At 42.2% G+C, this 15,743-nt stretch overlaps 1 protein-coding gene across 6 annotated transcripts in view; it reads right to left on the reverse strand.

Annotated features, from left to right (window-relative positions):
• The window catches only part of ptprsa (protein tyrosine phosphatase receptor type Sa), a 264,863-nt gene that overhangs the window by 84,763 nt on the left and 164,357 nt on the right, over positions 1 to 15,743 (reverse strand). For all 6 annotated transcript variants that reach the window (XM_086162204.1, XM_086162203.1, XM_086162201.1 and 3 more), the window contains exon 7: positions 2,841 to 2,951. In XM_086162204.1, the coding sequence (XP_086018330.1) occupies positions 2,841 to 2,951 (111 nt within the window). The remainder of the gene's footprint in view (positions 1 to 2,840; positions 2,952 to 15,743) is intronic.

Genomic DNA, 15,743 nt, shown 5'->3' on the forward strand with positions numbered 1-15,743 from the left:
AGCAATACCAAAGGATGCAAAAACGAGAAAAGGCCCCACAATGCAAACATAAAATTTAAATTAAGACAACCCGAGCTAATCCGGGTTTGATTTCATCATTTCTTCCTTGGAAGTAAAGAAAAAATAAGATATCTTTCAAATTCATTTAGCAGTTTGGATTAGCTGATTGGTATTTCTTCAAATTAGAAATGAATCGAGCTCTGCAAGAGGCAAATGCAGCTAAATGTTTTTTTTTTTCTCTTCTAATTTATCCTTTTAAACATGTTGCTGTTTTTTTTTTTTTCTTTCTTTTCTAAATGTGGGTTGAAAAAAGTAAAAAAGAAAAAACACACCAACCTTCTCGAAGCTCTGAGGGATGTAAAGGGGTTGATGCAGAACACAATGACATGAGGAGAAGAGAAAAATAGGGGAAACACAGAGAGAGTAAAAAAAGCCACCTCAAGGTGTTTAGCTGCAGCTACATTTCCCTTTTCTTTAATCCCCTTTTCCCTCTTTGTCCCTTTTCTCTACTATCAGTGACACCCATCTTGATAGCACCCTTGCCTGCCCCCTTAAATAAACTTAAAATATCAAATAAATAAAACCAAAACAATCAGATTCACCCCAGTGGCTGTACTGTCGCCTGGTAAGAAGAAAAAAAAAAAAAAAAGAAGAAAAAAATAGTGAGGCGCCACTGGAGTCAAATCAAGCGTACCATTCTCATAATTCAAAATTTCACAAGCTCCTTATAGCCACAAGGAGAGGCTCCTGTGGTGGCTGTGTTTGAATTTTGTTAGAGAAGGAAACCAAACAAAGAGAAAATAAAGAAGAAGAAAAAAGAAAAAAAAAAGAAACAAAACAACTAATGAGAGATAGAAAAAAAAAAGACACAGTTTGGACTGAAATTAGCAGCTGCAGTTCAAGACAGTGCATTTTTGTAAAGACGTAATCAGCGCCGTTGACGTTCTCATTTCTAACTGGGAAAAAAAACAACCTCGGTGTATTTTTTTTTCGGTGAACCCCCTTCCCTCTATCCCCACACACAAAATTCAGCATTTCCCTGTATTATTATTATATGTACATTTTTTGGGATCCCCACCACAGCTGCTAATCTCAGATGCAATTCGCTTCGTGTACAAAAACATAGTCAACATCAATGTATCAGAATCGATCGACAGAAGTTAACTGAACACAGACAGAGGTCGACACCATCAAGGCATAACAAGTGTGTTTACACAGTGTGGAAAAAAAAACCTAATCGTGACCCCCGGTGTACTTTGTTTCTTTTATTTTTCTTTTTTTTAATCGCATGCTGATGGAGCCAGTGTTCATGGAGACTGCATGGATTGTCAGGTCGTCAGTCCCGGTGCTGTGTTCCCGTTATTTTCATTCTGTGATTCTTGCATTGCTCTTTTTTTTTTTTTCTTTTTTTTTTTTTTAAATTTCTCGCAATGCCGAGCCGCAGAGAGCTACTTGACATTGAGTGTCTCTGCATTGCCGCTGAAAAAAAAGCATGAATAGATCGTTCCACTGTAATAATTTTTATTTATTTATTTTTTTATTAACCTTTCCCATACAGCTAATTTTTTCTCCCTCGCCTATACTACTTCTTCTCAGGGTATGATAATAACTATAATAATGAAATGCAACTCCCTGACCCATTTTATAATGTCAGAGTGGTGAATTATTTATCGGGAACAAACTTATTTGGTACACAGCAGAGGGAACAAACTAAGTAGATACCGAGGCATCTTTATTTAATATGCAGAATATAAATAAAACATGTTGAAAATGCATCTGCTTCAATTTATTAAAGCTCACTAAACCGGGATTTATTGTCATATTGCATTAGTGGTAGAGGCTAGGCTTTTGTCCTTATTGCATGTTTCATATGAAACCCAACAATCCCCCCGTTACTGGCGTTTCCTATCCGCACTTTGCCGGATCAAATCAGCCAAAATTGATTATAAAATGAGACTTTTGAATCTTTTTGCTCCAGAACCCCCCCCCCCACCCCCACCCCGCCGAAAAGAACAGTAAGTAGCAGTGAACTATTGATATTCAATACGATATTTATAAAATCCATAAATGCGGACTAATTGTCCAAGATTTCAGTTTTATAAAATCATTTCTCCCACAAAAGATCTGGAGGAGGTTACACTGACTTGGATTTTGATTGACGGGCGCTTATACCCGCCCACTCAATCAAAATCAAAACAACTTACCGTCGCGCTCCCGTACCTGAAAAAAAACCAAGACTATTCAAAATAAGTCCTTTCTGATTCTTTTTTTTTTTTTTTTTTTTTTTTTTTTTTTGGACTGCCGTAACTTTGGGCGGAAGGGAAGGAGGTGGTCTGATTGATTCGGGTGGGATCGGGGGGGGGGTGGGGGGGTGGGAGTGGGGTGGGGGGGGGACACAATTACAGGTAAATGGAGTTTTACAACCGATTAAAACAAAGACATACGGCTGGTTGTTCTACACATTTCCTTCCAAGTGAGTAGGGGAGGGCATTGAAAGACAAAATGGAGCATAACATCATAACAGAGAAGAGCATTAGTCGGTCAATTATATTTCTACATCTGGACGTTTCACTGCATATGAAATTACATTTATGGGTGAGGCGACGCTATCAATGCCGAAAGAGTTACGTTACTTGGCGAATTCAGTGTTCAGCAACATACATTCGGCGCGGCTAGAAGGCTAGGCTAGACAGCTACGCTAGGAAGAAAGCGGTGATCGTTGGTTAAGCTCAATGGTAAAGCCACCACCAGCTGAGCACAACTCAAAACATTTGTAAGAAATGGACGGATTTTTTTTTTTTTTTTGGTCGGTCTGGCTCTAGGGCTGGATGGCTCCCTACCTCGCACATAAAGGTTAGCGGAGGACGAATAGCGCACGCCTTCCACGTTAGAAGCCACGCACTCGTACTTCCCCTGGTCCGTCTCCTCGCTGTTCTCGATTTGCAAGGCACCTGGGAAAAAGAGAACGTCCAACGCAGGCGAACAGGGTGGAGGTGTTGGAAGGGAAGGGGACGGAGAGAGAGACACAGAGAAAGACAAAAAAGCGGTAAAGAAATGATTAGTCGATCTGTCGGTGGCGTCGCGTGAAAGAGCCGCGCGAAGTTCTTAACGGAGGCCGTCTTCGAGATTCTCCGTGACGATTTTATCCGGAGCCGCGTCTCGGCGGCGGTAATGCATATTACCATGGAAGACCGGGTTCCCCTCCAGCCTTCCGCCGTCCGCAGATGAAAAGAGAAGGAATTAAATAAATAAGGTTGGACTGAATCAGTCACACCACATTTGTTGCCACGATGGTTTACGCAACTCGTGTAAAATGTGAGATAACTTAAAAAAAAAAAAAAAAGAATAGAAATACTACAATAAGTACAGAGTGGTGATGTAAGAGTGATGAAAGGCGTTGGAGAGGCGGTGAAAGCGATAAAGGGATCAGGCCGCCGCTCAACGCCAAACATTTTCGCTGGATTCATTCATTCATTATCTACACCGATCGGGGTCGGATCTCGGCTGTCATTGGGCGACGGGCGGCGTTCGCCCTCCGCCCGGCCGCCAGTCGACCCGCTGGTCGAAATCTTCTTTTCAAGAGACGATTTAGACGATTTAAAAGCGGAAACCGGGGTTGAAACCCACGAAGAAACAAGGAGACTCCGCACGAAAAGGCCTCCTGTCGGAATCCGACCGCGGACCTTCTTGCTAACCGTTAGCAACCCTGCCGCCTTGTGCTCGAGTCGTAGGTAAAAAAAAAAATCCATGCATACGATTCACATCCATTGCAGAATTTTTATTTCTCCTTTATTTAACCAGGAAAGTCCCATTGAGATTAAAAACCTCTTTTTCAAGGGAGTCCTGGCAAAATTAGCGATATCATTAGAATACCAGCATTGTGCGTGATGTGGCAGGAGCACCTTTGCGATTCCACGTTTTCAACAATGACAAACAACTCATCTTGTTAATAATAAACCCTATATATTCTCTCTGACTGATCTCATTCTCACATTTTACTTATTTTTTGGTCCATTTTCACCGTTGATTTTAGAAACCGTGTCTCCAATCGTGGCAAGTATTATCGCCAACAAACAACACTATTTTTTTATCTCATTAACTCATCGTCATACTTTAGACCGAGAGCCACATAAGGACTAATTTGATGTCAAGGGGTTCCGATCAGTAAAATCATAGCGTAGTTACCTAAAAATAACACAAAGTCCAATTTTTTGTTTTAGTGTAAAAGAGAACAGGTAAATATAAAACCTTTATATGTAATGAACACGACGAACAAACTCACGAAGAAAAGTAAGTGCCGTTTCAACAACACTGTATCTCAGTTCTCAGTTTTCTGTGAATTTTGTTGTATTTTTCACCATGCTAAGTCTCATCGTGGCACCGAAGGTAATAAGAAATCATCAATTTTTCTTGGAAAACCCTCAACTCTGTCCGCTTTACTCTTTTTTTTTTTTCACGATGACATCTTGCTGATGAGGGTGTCGTGGCCGACGGAAGCGCGGGTAAATTTCTAACAATAAGTAAAAATTAAGGATGGGACGAGCGATACTGGTTCTGAGAGCTCAAGGGTGAAACCCCAGATCGGTGTGTATCGTTTGGATTTGCCGCGCCAAAGTGTGTTTATGAGGAAACGAACTGTATCGACATGTCGTGGGTTTGTTGGATGGAGTTTTGCATAATCATGGATCGTTCTAAGACGTTTTCCCCAGTGTGGAATAATTTTGATCTTGTGACACCAAACATGGTAAATCTTTTTCTCCTTTGAGCATTGTTTACTGTTATATACTATTTTTACGGTGGCTCATTGCACTCACTTTATCAGTTTATCAAGTGAATGATCTGTGATAGATATAATAGTCAGTTAAAATACTATTCACAGAGCTGGAAGCTGCATTGCTGCCATCTGCTGTAAGTCTCATGGTATTGTGCCGTGTTGCTAACATTGACTAAAACAGTCCGCCCCTAGCAGACAATATAGGAACTGCACTTTTATTTTAAAAAAGTAGTTCATGATTTTTTTTTTTTTTTTCGAATTGTAGATTTATTCCACAGGCCGGAGTGGACCCCCTGGTGGTCCAGAACCGGCCCGCGGGCTGTACGTTTGACACCCCTGCTTTAAGGTATGTTTGCTGTAAGTCTCATGGTGTTGTGCCATGTTGCTAACACTGACTAAAACAGTCCGCCCCTAGCAGACAATATAGGAACTGCATTTTTATTTTAAAAAAGAAGTTCATGATTTTTTTTTTTTTTTTTTTTTTTTTTCAAATTGTAGATTTATTCCACGGGCCGGAATAGACCCCTTGGTGGTCCGGAACCGGCCCGCGGGCCGTACGTTTGACACCCCTGCTTTAGGGTATGTTTTACGCCCTTTGTGCGCTTCATATCAACAGTATTACATCTTTTTCAGATTTCAATCCCTTTTGATTGTGCAAATAAACCCCAAATGACTCTCGAAAGAGGGGGCGGGCGGACGCTTGGAGGGGAAACAACAAGCGTCACATCACTCCTCGTTAGGGCGCCTTCGACGGCGGATCCTGATGATATCATTAGCGCTCCTGGCTGGTTTCGGCAAACAGATTGTGGCCTCGGTCCTCGCTGACAAACACAGCGCCGCTGCTCGTTAGTGTTTTCGCCAGGACGTATCGGCGCGCCAGCCGTCGCGGCGTCACTGTCACATACCATAACCTGCTCCTTCGCATCGGTGAGCAGCGAACGCGCAATGTCTTACGACGCTACTCCTCTGGAATAGCGGGTCTGATCATTTTTTCCTTCATTATAAAGATCAGTCACGCTCGGATAACGGTGTTATGACATATTGGAACTCCTACAAAATCAAAAAAAAAAAGAGAATTAGAAGTAACACAATCTGTTTTCCCCGTACACCTCAGATGATTCCGCTCTCCGGAGGGCGCTGTTTCTGGCGCCGAACTCGTGAACCGAAATGAAACCCTCTACCTGCCGAGCGCCCGCGCTGGAGTTTTCACTTTCCATTTTTTTTTTTTTTTTTTTTTTTTATGTAGGGGAGCTGATTTCCGTCTGATGTGCGCTCGCAGCGGCAAATGCCAGCCCGGTGGCAGGTGCGTTGGCTGGCTTTTAGAAGCCCCCTTTTGCCTCGACACCGAGGGGAAACCGCAAAGTAAGGACCGTCTGAAGCTCAACTCCGAGTGGATGGTTCCAGAAAGCTCTGCCAGGAACTTGTCATCCTCGTTCCCCTGGTTCTGAATGATAAAATCTTCAGTAGACCGAAGCTGATGCAATTCCGCCGACTGCACCTTGCATTGTTGGGGGACTCGCGCAGACAAAGTTCCCTTTCACGTGACTCTTAAGGAACTATTATTGGATATTCACATGTTTTTGGACCAACTCCTGCAAGGGTTTGCAGGAACGCGCTATAATAGCAAACACAAAGGTGCGTAGAAACGTCTATAACCCAAATCCAATAAAGTAAAATGATAATAAAACAAATAAATTAATGTCTGAATGTCAACCATATACACCACCGGCACGGGTGTTGATGCTCAATAACCCAAACGAAATTGAATTGGAAACCAATAAAAAAAATAGATATCTAATACTGCGAGGTGCATTTCTTCAGCAAGAAGGGATGAAATAAAAAAAAAGAAAAAAGTGTTTGATGGGCAGGAGGAGGATTCATAAGTTCCTCTCCATCTTTGGCAAAATCTCCTCGCTAGGTGTTAATATCCATTGTTTCCGAGCCGCGGTTGGCTTCATTAAATATTCTACAATTCTTTTTTTTTTTTTTTATTTCAAGCTGTGAAGAACGTCGAATAGCTTCGGCTGCTATTGGAAAAAAAGGTGGGAGATAAAAGTAAGGTGGGGAAAATTAGGAGGAAAAGGAGAGGAAGATAGGAGCAGAGAAAGAGGAAGTGGGAGACAGTGAAAAAAAAAAAAGAAGAATAGAGCAGGAGGTAAGAGCTGATGGAACGCTGTTATTACTGATTTATATCGCTTTTTATCCTGTCTTCAATTGAAAATGACAAAGCAATTAAGGGAGGTGTTTTACAGCCGCATAAAAACAACTTGCCTTTTGAAAATTCGATTTCTTTTTAGGCGGATTCCCTTTCAATTACAGCATCGACAGCATTGGTGGGAATTATATTAAACCAAATTATGAATAAACACTGAAAGATAATATGGAAGTTCTATATAATTTTAACCCTTCTGTTTAAAACAGTGGGTGTCTTCTGGGCATCTTATTATAAGTAAATGATTAATATTATTTTTTTTTTATGTTTTCCCCTTTACTGCTCTCCTCTGATAGATAAAATTGTAAAATTGTCAAATTAAATTCTTGATAATCAGGGTTTATCACAAAACACGATATCTTTAAACAACAGACAAACTACAGGATCAAACATAGATTCGAATGTATTAAAATCCAAAACAAACAAACTTCGAGTCCTATCTCCAGCGGAGTGCGACGCAAGGATGAAAACCAAAAAGCGGCGCCCTCAGAAAAACCCTGTCGCCCACGAACGCTAATTTCTTCCATCAAAAAAAAAAAGAAATAAAACAAAAAACAAACGAAAAATAAGCCATCTGTTTCAAATAATTGTATTCCCTCTATCCCACAGGCCCAACGGTGGCAGTGGCTATTCCAATGGCGTGTGAAGAAATGAAGTAAATGCTGAAAACACACACCCCGACTATTAAGGCCGGGTACTTCTAGATACAGAACACCAAACAGCGGTTGATGACGCGCTCACAAAATAACCAAAACGTGTTTGTGAAGAAAGTCCACCATTGAAATTAGCGGCGCGTCCCACCCATTGCTTTGTTAAAAGTGCAACTCGCATTCACGCACACACACACACGCACACGCGCGCGCATGCGACATTGTAATGACCCTTAATGAACAGTTTGCCTTGCTTGATTTACGAAACATGTTATTCCTAACTGAATAATTACGGGTGTGTTTGCGATACGTTACGCAGCGAGCAGCGCGCTGCCACTTAGCTGGAGCTCAAGGACATTTAGCTCAAGGGTTGATGTCGGGAAACACATGAGCAAACTGCCTAGTCGGCAACAAGCAACATGTATCTACATATACATATGCATAAATATAGACACACGCGCGCGCACATGTATATGCAACATATGTAGAAAAACACATACATATTTACACATACATGCATAAATACAAACATTTTTTTATATATCTATAAACCGTGTGCAAAAAAAAAAGGGCACACTTAAACAACACAATGTAACTCCATGTGTTCCCTCTATTTTTTTGAGCGATATATATATATATATATACATACATACATACACACACTCTATATACATATACACACGCACATTTATGTTCATGTACACATACACATATAAAAACCCATTTTATATGCATATACATGCATATGCATATACACATGCACATATATGTGTACACATACACACGTTCTATATACACAAACATATATTCTAAACACACACACAACACAAAAATATAACATTATCTATATACATACACACACACATATATACAAACCCATTTTATATGCATAGACATGCATATGCATATACACATACATACATACCGACACATACACATATATATGTACACATACACACTTTCACTTTCTATATACACAAACATATTGACCCACATGTACTTACACCATACACATATATTCTAAACACACACACAACACAAAAATATCACATTATGTATATATATACACACACACACACACATATATATATATATATATATATACACACACATACATGCATGCATGCATATTAAATATACATACAGAAATCCATTATATATGCATGCATTCATATGCATAAACATACAACATGCACACACACACACACGCACACACACCATATTCTATCTTTCAGGGCCAGAGGATACACACTGGTATAATTCTTTTTTTTTCTTTATCCAAAGTCGATTCTGCGCCATTAGAGTCAAAGGGAAAAAAAAAAAAACACAGCGGCTGCAATTCAGGCCGATACCGGCCCCGATAATAATTAGATCACTTCCACATGGACCTATTAGTCCCCTCCATCTCGGGCAAAGTGATCTTTCCCTCAGACCAGCTCCCGCAAACCTTGGTGTAACACTTTCCTCCCCGTCGTGCATCACACACACACACACACACACACACACTACCTTCTATCCATTGAATAACCGGCAGCGGTTCCAGGACATTCGTCCCAGCCGTGACGGCTGCCCTGGTTAACAGGAGCGTCTCCGGCGGGAGGGGCTGATGAGGAGAACCGAGGTGCCGCGGTTTGATAAGACGGATGACTGCCTGGCTTGAAGAGCACAAATACATTTTGGCTGGCTATTAAGAAAGCCACGGTCCTGCTGAAAAGCCATTTAAAGTGTGTGTTTTTCCCCCGTTTCACAGAGTCATCTTTTAATTGATCTTGAAAATTGGGGAACCCGTTTCGTTTGACAATGAAAAATCGCATTTTAAACAAAACGGGTTTTAAAAAAGGTCTTTCAGTCGCGGTGAAAAAAAAAAACAAAAAAACCTTCATATATAAAAACAGATGACGTGCAAAGGCTGAAAACGGAGAGAGAGAGAGCGAGAGAGAGAGAGAAATAAAATAAAAACAATCAAAGTGGAATGTGAGAAAGAGCTGTAAGGACGGACGAGCGGGGAAAAACACAAGTGACAAGGGAATAAAAGGGAGAAAAGAGTGATCAAAGGGCAGCACGGGTGATTAATTTCGGAAAGTGCCCGAAGTTGCGGTCCGTGGTCTGCCCGGTTGCTGTTTTGCAGCAGCTTTGCCATGTGTACCCCTCGTCCCCATTGTGTAATTTAATTAGTGTGCTCCACTAAGCCTTGATTGATTTCTTTAGGCCATCAACAAAATGGCAGGGCCAAGTTTCTTTTCCCTCCTTTGCTCCGAGGCCGGTCCAGCTTGCCAGTAGAACATTGTTGTCTTGTCATTTCCTCTTTATCCTGTCAATCAAAACCTTTCACACGGAATCTTTAGAACAATTTAATCGAAACCCTGCAGCAAAAAGTGGAGCCGTGCAAAGGAGAACGTTTTCGCCGGCTCGGTTCGACTTGCGAAGCTGCACAGAGGGCGATCATTTGTACAGTATGGACCGAGAAAAAAAAAAAAAAAAAAAAAAAAAGGGATTTTTCTTTTCCTTTAACGATAATAAAGTACGACATGACTTGAGGAAATGAACGGACACTAAAATTGACCAAAACTCTGAGACCGACAGAAAGGTCGGATCCTACCTCAAGGCTGCGTTTGCCAATTTCAAAGAATAGTTTGTCTATCAAGACATTTCTCATGCTGTATTTTCCCAAATAAACACATTTTTAAGTATGTGGATGGAATCCGGACTATTCCACAAAATTCAATCCTCGCAAAAATATGCTGCGCTTGCACGATTTGGAGCGCAATGTCCTTGAACAAGGATTTTACCAGCGATTTTTACAACGGTGACGATGCAACATTCAGAATATTATTGGTTTTCATAAATGACCAAATATCGGGAACTTGTGGTGACTATTGCGCCACCATGCCGACCTAAATAAAATGAAAAAAATCATTAAAACACGTACGGACAGTTTAAAAAGCCTGATAATTCGGCAGATGTAGGATTTGACCGCGTGGCTTCGAGAACGAAGCGGAAAACAAGCGTACGCGCTCAGGATTTGCCGTTCGCTTTCCCCGTTTTTGTATTCTGAGCTGTCGCTTGGGCCTCGTCTGCCACCAACCCCAAGGTCATTATGTCGCGATCGCACCAGCGTGTTGCTCCGTGTGCGATGCCATTGTTGTCAGCGCCCATCTGGTGGCTTGTAACACTCCAGTAAAATCAGCGATGACACGGATAAGTAGCGCCGCTTCTTCACGCCTCCTCTTACCTTTTGTTCAGCACTTGCGGGGCTGTGCTCGCGGAAAAAGACCCCGTTTGCGTATTAGACATTTCGGAGTTTGTACATGTCGAGGCGGGTGCCTCCTCCCACCCCTAATGCATATCTTTGGAAAACAGAATTTCCAAGAAATGCAAAAGCTGACTAAGAATAAACATGACTTCTTCAACTTTTCGATATCTCATCCCCTTGCAAGCGTGCTCTGGCAATAACGTCGGCTATATATATCGATTCAGTCTTGCGACACCGCCGCGACGGCATTTCTTTTTTTTTCCCCAACATTTAATTTATGAACCCTTCCTTTTCCTTTGCCGATGCGAAAAGGCTCTAATAGAATTAAGGGTCTAAAGGTATTCCAACACCGATGTTGGGCAAACCGGTGTTACGATGTCGCTTATAGCCGTACTGTATAATTTGGATTTACACGGCTCTTTATTTCATAACGAAAGCCCTTTTGTCAAAATGAATTACATCCTTAGCCACCCCACACTTTAATTTGGGAAACCAAAACCTTTTATCTAAAGCCGGTTGAACAGAGACCTTCAATACACAGTAAGCCCAGATATCCACTTACCTGCTCAGCCCTAAAAAAAAAAAAAACAAACAGAAAAGTAAGCCATTTGCAGCAAACACAGTGCGTCAACTGTCAGAGAATGCTTGGCTGATAATAACAGAGAAAATGCGTCTGTACAACCGAAAAACATTTTACAAAGACAAAAAAAAAAAAAACGAGTCGCGACAGATTAAAATTCCGAGTCATTTCTGCCTTGATATCCTCGCATTCGCCCTCTGATATTAGAAAGGCTGTTTTGGATTTATGAAAGAATAGAACAGCTGCTTATTGCACGTGGCAGACTTGCCAGATTCCATTTTAAGAGTTACTCTGTCATCGGGGCGAGACAATATCGGTAAATTAAAGCTACAGATCTCTCCGGGCGACACACCGGGAGCGTGTCTGGATGTTCGACGGAGAGATCAAAAGGGTATCAAAGCAGAGAAGACGGTAAAAAGTATTTATTTCCCAAGGTTTATTAGCTTCGCCACGTAATTACACCATCCTTCCCCGTTTCCGACGCCATTTCCGAGCCATTTAAACGATTGCGGGGCGAAGCAGGGAAAGTTCGCGAAGACCTTCCGCCGTTTCCGACCTAAAAACACCCAAAAGCCAACAGAGCTGCCGTTTACATAGTTTACATTTCTCCGCGACACCGACGCCAATGACATGGGTTGGTTAAGGACAAGAAACGAAGCACAAAACAAACACGGTGATGGAAAAAGTGCACGTTAATGATGACACGGGTCACAACAGTGTGAGACACCGACACTACGGACAAACAGGATAAAGATGAAAATAGAAAAGGTTTGACATTTTGACATCTTCAGAAAAAAGTCCATCGGATATTTCCTTCATTGGTCAGTTGAGCGAAGAGGTTATATCTCATGTTATGTCACTTTATGTCTTATTTTATGATTCAATTGCGATGGTTAAACGGCTTACCTCGAATCGGGGTACCCTCTGGAGGAGACACAAAAACGAAGACACAGAAGGAGTTTAGTTAAAGCTATTATTAGTAAAAGTTAGTTATTTTGGCTTGGAAGATGAATCACTGGGAGTTACCTTATAAAACCAACGGGTAATCTCATAAATGGCTTTAAGAAATGAGGGCTTTTCTTTCATTGCTATATAAAACAATACCTTTCACTGCTGGTATCACAAAGGAATGGGGAGCTTTATATTACTGGCACGCCTTATTTCCGAAAAAGCTCAAGGCCTCGGTGTGTTTTATCATCGTCGGGAATGTCGGGATGATAAGGCGCGGCGCCTGACTTTAGCTCGACGTGGATCGCGCCGGTGGCATGAGCCTCTTCCAGGGCGTACGACCTCGAGTAAGAGTTCAGCAGAGCAGTTAAGGGTGCCTCCATTCTGTACAAGGAATCTACATTACAAACCTGACTGGAATCTCCTCTGAGCTAAAATCTTATTTTGTACCTCCAAGCAACCGCGAGTTGCGCCGAACAGACCGAACTTCTTATTCAACCTACGAGTCGTTAAACCTGCTTAAGCTTGACGGATAGACTCTTCACCTCGAGACGCCGTCTACCCACCGCGACCCATTCCCACCCCCGCGCAATTCAATCTCCGGGCTTCATCCGTAGTTTCATTAGACTGTGTTTTATGTTTTTCTATTCTTTGTTTATTGTGAGTCTATTGTATTACATGCCTGACTGCAGGCCAAATGTCCCATTAGGGATGATAAATGACTGCGCTCATCCATTCAGTCACTCGTGGGCTTTTCAAAATGTAGCGCGAGTTTTTCCGTAGGATGCATCGCTTGCAGTCGGAGTTTTTTGGTGGCGAGGCCCGTCACGTTGACTCTCACCCCCGTTTTGGTGAGCTATCCACTGTTCTGCCTCTCCTGGCGAATGATTTCTAGCTTTCTCTTGATAAAATTCTCTTAGAAAGTTACCGTGTTTTCACGACCATAAGGCGCACGGCACTATAAGGCGCAGTCTCAGTTATGTGTGCCATTACTGTACTTAACTCACATATAAGGCGCACCTGATTATAAGGCGCACCTGATTATAAGGCGCAGGTTTTATATACAATCCACGCCCAAACTTCCCCCTTTGACGTTCTCATGGTGTCCTCTACTACGTCCGCCTTACAACAACACACACACAAGCATACAAGTGTGCGTACTTAAAAATAGAGCGGTAATCATCATCAATCGAACCCATCGAAGTCCTCGTCCTCTGTTTCTGATTTGAACAGCTGCGCTAAATCTCCATCAAACATGCCGGGTTCACTTTCTTCACTGTCAGAGTCACTGACGGCTCCTCGGAAATGATGCCGGCTTTTGCGAAAGCTCGAACAACAGCGCTAGCGGACACGTTAGCCCGAGCGTCTACAATCCATTCGCAAACTGTGGCGTAACTGCCTTCCACTCTTGGTGAAACTGTGGTCTCCAAGAAGACTTTTCGTACCCCGTTGTGCGTCTCGCTACTGTGCTGGTCCCCTTCTTCTCCACAGTGTGGCTCACCGGGATGTTGAAAGTTGAGCGGCACCTCGTCCATGTTGGTGACGTGGCCGGGCTGGATGCGTTTGTCGGCGATGTTTTCAGGTTTGTTAAAACAACGATGTTCCTCATAACGCACATACCCGTTCTTTTGTACAAAATCGACGCCCACATTTTTCCCTATAACGTCCTCATGGTGTTCTCTACTACGCACACAGGGCGCACTGCGCTACAGGGCGCGCTGCACATTTTGAAGAAATCTAAGACTTTTATGTGCGCCTTATAGTTGTGAAAATACGGTAGCTTTTTGAAGTTTGCCAATTCTTTGGACAATCGTGTCGATATCGGGCAAACGGATGGCCGGATGAGACCCGGACATGGCGCAGGTTCAAGGAAACCCTTGCGAGCCGATGGTCCAATCGACTACAAATACAGAGTTTAAAAGAAAAATAGCCGCTGATGAGTTTCACATCCAGAAACACGAGATTCAAATCGGGCCGTTGCAGTCGCTCGTGAGACGTGTCCGTTATGATACCAGCAGGTCGAAGGCAACACTGGAGTTTTAAGTTCTGCCTGGTTTATAATGCACTGCGGGTGAAATAGTTGCCTCGACTAGAAGACGCCCATTTTGTTTTGCGCCGCGGCCTTACACAAGTCTGAAAATGAGATACACGAAAACACTCTTGGCGTACTTTCAAGATGTAGACTGAAACTTTTGTGTGAAATGAGATCCAAATCCCAGTCAGAGAATTGTCGTATAATAGGCGGCTGTTGCACAACTACCTACTACCTTGAAGCCACATGCACTATAATTGGAAGTTAGTGTAGAGCCACTGATTCACTCAATACACATATAGTATATATGTGGGAAAATAATGACTAAATACCAAATTTAGACAACTTTGCAGTGTGCAGCCATTGACAAACCAGGCAAAACAGATGGTGTGGCATTTAATTAATATCGAATTATTTTAGACAACAAAATTAAAGGTAATCACAAGACAAAGGGTGACAGGATTCTGGGGCAGTTAAGTTGTTACGGAGTTAGAGTTTGATAAAGGGCTGCAGAAGCTGCTGATTTTTTTTTTTTATTCTTTTTTTTTTGCATTAGCTGAGATGACATTTTTAGTTGGGAGGTCAGGGATCGCTAGTTAGAAGGTTAGGTGAGGCGGAGGTCATAGTTCGGTTAAGGTTAGCGTATGGTTAATAAAGCGGGTTAATTAATAAAGGTTTGTTTAGGGAAAGGCCTGCATGGGCAGGCCTTGTTAAAACATATTGGAAACAGGTACAGCACAAGAGAGGAGATTAATAGGAACAGTGAAGGATTCAAGGATAAAGGTCAGTTGTAGGGTAACAACAAAACAGAAGACAAAACTAAACAAAAAGTAACAGGGAAAGTGTGCATGTGGGTCACACTGGTTGCCTCGGATTTTTAATAATGATAATAAAAAAAACAAAACAAAACAAAAAAAAACAGAAAAATAGGGATCTGCAGTAGCCGGTCAATTTTCAGTCATATGAATCCACCTGTATTAAGGGTTGGCAATCTAATGGCCATAAGCTCCGCTTTCTACGCTTTGGTCGGCCAGAAGCTGATCAGCTTACAGAGACAATGACCTAAATACACCTCAACAGGCCACTGACTTATCAACTGTGGCATTATTTGCTCCACTGAATACCCCAGATGTTTTGTTAAACAGCGCTCTCAATATATTAAAAATATAATTAAAGGATGTAGACTACCCAGAGGCGACCAGGCCGTCGGCCATCTGCACGGAAGATAGATGGGTTACGTTACGAGCCTCCGAGTCGAAATCAGACTCCCATCCGAAGGGCGTCCGGCTGACCT

The sequence above is a fragment of the Fistularia commersonii genome, chromosome 16, assembly GCF_037954325.1.
Source record: "Fistularia commersonii isolate RoL2024-O1a breed Wild chromosome 16, RoL_Fcom_v1.0, whole genome shotgun sequence".
In the NCBI taxonomy this organism is placed as follows: Eukaryota; Metazoa; Chordata; class Actinopteri; order Syngnathiformes; family Fistulariidae; genus Fistularia; species Fistularia commersonii.